This window comes from Pristis pectinata, chromosome 33 (assembly GCF_009764475.1).
Source record: "Pristis pectinata isolate sPriPec2 chromosome 33, sPriPec2.1.pri, whole genome shotgun sequence".
Classification (NCBI taxonomy): domain Eukaryota; kingdom Metazoa; phylum Chordata; class Chondrichthyes; order Rhinopristiformes; family Pristidae; genus Pristis; species Pristis pectinata.
Genome location: NC_067437.1, coordinates 15789497 through 15795554, shown reverse-complemented (window position 1 = coordinate 15795554; position 6058 = coordinate 15789497). Strand labels below are relative to the sequence as shown.

The 6058-nt window shown below is 41.8% G+C and overlaps 1 protein-coding gene across 1 annotated transcript in view; it reads right to left on the bottom strand.

Annotated features, from left to right (window-relative positions):
* The window catches only part of ttc26 (tetratricopeptide repeat domain 26), a 54834-nt gene continuing 48776 nt past the window's right edge, over positions 1–6058 (bottom strand). The window contains 2 exon segments of the mRNA XM_052043251.1: positions 1–1192; positions 1194–1272. Of these exon segments, the coding sequence (XP_051899211.1) occupies positions 1160–1192; positions 1194–1272 (112 nt within the window). The 3' untranslated portion in view covers positions 1–1159.

Below are 6058 nucleotides of genomic sequence, written 5' to 3'. Positions count from 1 at the left end.
GTAGGTAAATACATGAGAAAGAACTGTAACATAACTGTAGTGTCTGTAAAAGAAACATAAAACTAATTGATAAATATTGTTTTAAACAGAATGTCTTGGGACAGTATTTTCCCTGAGGTCCCTCAGCCACAAGACACACACCCTGGTGCCTCACACAAATAACCAGTTTTTACATGCATGGCTTGAACGATGTCTGCAGACTATTCCACACATGCACACTTTACAGCACAGGGCACCAGGGAAGGCAAGTACAAAACACACTACCATATTTAGTTACAACACACTATACATTATTTTCCAGCTCTGAGCATCTTCCTGCTCCCAGCCCCACATTGGTGCTTGTCTTGAACTGAAAATGATTGAGCACACCATGTGGGTTGCTTGATGCCTTTCAGATCTGTTCCTGCTGATTCATGGACTTGCCTCTGCTTATTCTTCCCAGTGTGAATTTAGTGGGTGGGAAACCATGGAGGTGGTGGATGGGGGAGGTGCTAAAATCTGTAACTGGTCTCCATAGTCACGTACATCAGTGCGGGTGCAAACATTCTGCTGCCACAATTTGTTTTAGACGATAATCTTACTCATCCTGCAACACAGGCTCACACACAGCCCTATCACACACAGATGCAGTGAAATCAGTGATTAGAACACAAATGGTGCTGTGGCTCTGGATGAAACCTTCCTGTTCATGCTTTAATGGATGGACGGGGGAGGGAGTGGTGCTGGCAGCAACAATCCCATGAAGAATATTAATGTAATTTATGAACCCTCTTTTACTTGAGAACCATGCAACCCACATGTGCTGACCTGCAACCTTTCTCTGTGCATATTAATGGGTGTGGAAAATAATATTGGAGCCTGTATGATTGAGCCTGTATGCTGAAACATTTGATTCATCCGTTATCCTCTGAATGAGGACGAGTAAAAAGTGGAAATTAAAAACCATATTGAAAGCATGGTTTTAAATTTAAATTACTTTTAGTCCAGTGTAAAAAAGCAAGTGTTTTCTCACAGAGGGCCACATTGTAACACTGCACTTTGTATGAACTCTTTGTTGGGGCTCATGGATTAGTGGGAAAATCAGAACTGAACCATTTAAAGCATTAGTTCAACAAAGAATTTCAGTCTAATTAATTCCTCGTCCGTCCCCTCACCACATTTAGACGGCTACTCGGTTGTCTTTGGCCCATTTTCTTTAAGGTACGGATTATGTATTCCACCTGAGGATTCCCAGTATTTCGGAGGAGATGGAGAACTTCCCGCATGGTCTCCCTACGAAAGAAGTATAATAAGTTAGTTGGTGGTTTTCATTACGGGAACACATGGCTTTTATTTTGCCACTACCCTGCTAATTTCTTGGACCCTTGGGTTGGTAGGAACCTGCTGGCTAATTGCTATAGTTCCTTGTAGTTGGTAGCAGTCTCAGTCTGAAAGCTGTGGATTCAAGTTCCACTCCAGGGATTTGAGCACAGAATCTGAGGCTGACACTCTGAGGGTGTGCTGCACTGTCAGCAGTGCCATCTGTAAGATGAGATTTCAAACTATCTTCTTTCAAATGGACGTAAAAGATTCCATGACACAATTTCAAATCATGAGATTTATCCTTCAATCAATACACTAAGATATTAACATGTTGCTATATGGAGCTAGCTATACACAAATTGGCTGCTCTATTTCCTATATTACATCTTCCAACATAATTCATTGACTGTAAAGAGCTTTGGGATATCCTGAAAATGGTGTGAATTCTGCTACTTAAAACAAATCTGGATTTTATGGGGCATCATTTGATACCCAGTCAAGTGGCCATTATTGACATGTGAGGTAAGTTAAGCAAGCAGGCCAGCGGACCTAATCTGGCCTCCTTATGAGCACTTTCCATTAGGAATCAGCATTTCAGGAGAGTCAGTTTGGTCAGTTGCCTTGCTAGCCTGGGCTGCTGAAACCAACCGAGTTCTCTACTGTGGTTCTGACTGAAACCAGCAAAGTCACCACAGAACACAGAATAACACAGCTATTCAACACATCATGCCTGCACCAGGTCTTTGCAGGGGATATCGAATCCATTCCACTCTCCCTGTTATTTCCTGTGTAGTCCTGCAGGCTTTTCCTTTCAAGTAAAAAGTACGTTTGAAGTTATCTTAACCCTGCTTCCACCTACCACTACCCACACCCTAGTGCATTCCACATTATCACACTTAACTGCATTAAAAAACCCTCTCAACTCTCTTTTAATTCTTCTGTCAGATATTATAAATTTGTTTAATTTGGTCACTCAACTTCCTGTCTGTTGTAATGGTTTCTTCCTACACAAAGCCCCCCATAATGTAACAAAACCCTACAAAAGCAAAAAAAAGGTCAAGTGAGGATTTACTAAGAACAATACCAGCTTCTCAAGTCTCACCAAGTAACTGAAGTCTGTCATCTTTGGAGGCTGACCCTGATATTACCCTGGTCAAAATGGTTTCTGCCACTCACTGAATCCATTCACTGAACTGTCAGCAAAGCAACAATAGATCCAACGTTATTTTGCCCTTGTCTTCTTTTGTTGGTGCTCCCTCCACAAGATGTCACAACTGGAGGTGAAAGTTCCCAGACCCCTGCTGGCTCTTGAGAAGCTACAAGAAAGCAGCTGTCGTGCCTTTGTCACAAAACCCTTGCCTCCATTCCTTCATTTGAGTGGGTGGAAGGCACGGTGTGGTGGCTTGACCTTTGTGGCAACTCACAAGGAGCGTAGCTGAAAGCGGATCAGCCACTGTGGGGAGAGAATACGGGCATGAACCCACATTAAACAGTACCCACTCAAGACCCTCAGCACATTACGATATTAACCCCAGAAAGATCCTGCCGATGGTTAGTGGTACTGATATTCAGTGGATGGCCTGCAAATTAATCTGCCACTCTATTCTGCTTATCTGAAATCCAAACTGTGCTAAGCAAGAACAGCAATCCCAGGAAAGGAATAACTCTTTCAGGGAAACTCACCTAGTCAAAGAGGTAGGTAGGCCAGCACTAGAGGACTACTCGAATCTTGCTGAAAAATAAGCAGCCAATACAGCAGCCTGCCTAGGTTCATGATGACCAAAGTATGCTGACTGAACACTTCCTACAGCCACAGTAAAACCAATGGACAATTTGGGGAAAAGGAAACTCAAACAAATTCCTCTCTATAGTCCTCAAGTGCTTGAAAACAGAAACAATCAAACCAGAAACAGTAATGTGCTAACTGTATAATGATATTCCCTGCAAACCTGCTTGGGAAAACAAGTTACTCTTTTACACAACTATTTTGAGAAGGATGTTCACCCAATTGGCAGGATAGCAAGGTTAGAAATCTAGGCAGTGGCAAGGAGATTGAGATTAACAATCAGAAGGACTGCATTCACAAAAGGGTGATAAATATATAGAATAATCTTGTGGTGGGATGGCAGAGACGGGCATTTTCCTGTTAACATTTACTTCAGTGGTGAGGAAGCATTTAGAAATATAGGTCAGGATTAAAAGTAACCTGGAGGAAAAACGATTAATTAAGGCAAGGCAGCACAGATTTGTTAGGGACAAGTTTTGTGTTTAACCAACTTGATAGAATTTTGAAGTAACAGATAGAATCAATGAGGGTAATGTGGGTATATATAGTGTTGCAAAAAGGCTGTTGATAAGATTCCACATAACCTGCTTTTGAACAAAGTTGAAATACTTGGCACAAAAGAGACATTGATGACATGGACGACATGGATACCAAGTTGACCAAGTAAAAGACAACGGAAGATCGTGGCAAATGGTTTTTTTTTGGGACTGGAGTAAGGTGAATGGTGGCATTTCCCAGGGATCGTAGTAAGGGCTTTTGATTTTTTGACCTATTTTAATAACCTAGACTTGGGTGTACAAGGCACAATTTCTAAATTTGCGTTGACATACGGCTTGGTGGTATTGTGAACTGCGAGGAGGATAGTGATGGATTACAATGGGATGTGGAAGGGCTGTTGGAGTCTGGAATGTGAGCTGGGGGTCCATTGTGCAGCAGGGTGTGCGGCCAGAGCCGGGGTCCAGAGTTCTTGGATAATCCCCAGTCCCTTTAAAACTCACTAGACTCACGGGAAAATTTATTATACTACCTTGTGACATGTAAAAAATTTTATGTATTAATACAGTAACATTCAATAGTCCAGAAATTTGGTTAATCCAGCACTTTCAAAGTCTCAACGTACCGGATTATTACAAGTTTTACTGTACTCTGATTAAGTCAGCTGCCATCAGCTGCTGTAAGCCAAATAGTTTTTATGCCTCCTTAAAAGGTAACAAAGTTATGTGATGAGAAGCCTGGCAAGAAGTTTCAGGTACAGATTAGACATATTGTATTCTGAGGGGGTGGGGAAGGAAGAACTCTCAAAGCCAGAGCCCACGTATAATGAAAGAAAGTGAATTGAAATTCAAAGAAGAACGGAGCTTTTGATAAATATCAAAATACAGCATATAATCAAGCAGATTATCTAAACGACAGAAAAATAAATAAGAGGGGTAACAAGAATGTAAGAGAAAAGATTAACAGATAACAGAAAAGGAAAGACAAAACTGCATTTTAACAAAAATACAGTAAGTTGAAGGGTGGGGTGGGTCTGGACAGGGACCAAAAGAAAATACAGAAAAGTGCATTGTTCTAAATGCATACTTTGTATCTATCTTTACCATAGGATGGTGCCAAGTTCATGGTAGTGAAAGATGGGATAAAAAAATTGGAGAGAAAATAAAGTAAATGTGAAGAAGGTACTTTAAAAAGGTTGGCAGTGTTCAAAGTCGCCCTGCTCAGATGCAATGGCTTGTGGGTTGCCAAGCAAAGTAAAGATGAAAACTGCAAAGCCTCTGGCCACAATCCTTTTCACAGATGGATTAGTACTTAGAGGATGGCGGGGGTTGCAAATGTAACAGTCCAGATCAGAAGAGAAGTAATCAAAGCAGATACACAAGTCAGGTTAAAGTGAAAGGATGGCACAATGGTGCAGCTAGTAGGGCCGCTGCCTCACAGCTCCAGTGATCTGGGTAAATCCCAAAGATGTGTGGGTTGGTAGGTTAATTGACTAATGTAAATGACATCTAGTGTAGGTGGGTGGTAGAATTGTGGGGAGCAGTTGTTACAGGTTTATTGTCACGTGTACCGAGATATAGTCAAAAGCTTTGTTTTGCATGCCATCCATACAGCTCATTTCAAAACACTAGTATTTTGAGGTAGTATGAGGGAAAAGCAAAAAAAGAATGCAGAATATAGTGTTACAGTTACAGAGAAAGTGCAGTGCAGGTAGACAATAAGGTGCAAGGACAAGGGTCATGATCAGGTAGATTGTGAGGTCAAGAATTCATCTTCATTGTACAAGAGGTCCGTTCAGGAGTCTTATAACAGTGGGATAGAAGCTGTCCTTGAGCCTGGTGATGCGTGTTTTCAAGCCTTTTTATCTCCTGCTTGAGGGAAAGAGGGAGAGAATGTCCAGGGTGGGAGGGGTCTTTGACGATGCTGGGAAAATTAGTGGGGGAATGGGATTGCTGTCATGGGCTGGATGGCCTTCTTCTATGTCAGGGGAAAGATGAAAACTTCTGGAGACCATAATCCAGGACACTAATTGTCCACTTGAAGGACAAGGGTCGGTATATCCGAAGCAAAATACTTCAGAATTCTAGCATCTGCAGTAAAGCAGAAAATGCTGGAAATTGCAGGTCAAACTTCAAAGGTTAACTCGGTTCTGTTTCCACAGATGTTGCCAGCATTTTCAGGTGTACATGTGTTTCCATGGGTGTATATTGCCTTTTAAAATACTTTGGATGAAGTTCCATAACATTTATCTATGAATTTGATTGAAACTCATTGGATGAGATAAGCCAGGACAGTGGCAATGTGAATGCGGAACAGGCCAAAAGGCAGACAGCAGAGAATGGCTGGTGAATACATCTTCATCAGACAGGAGTTGTGGGGGTAGGGAGGAGCAGATAAATGCAGGACTGTCTCCGCAAGGAATTGGTCGTGGGCTACTACTCTAAAACATTAATGATATGCGATTGAGCATGGTTT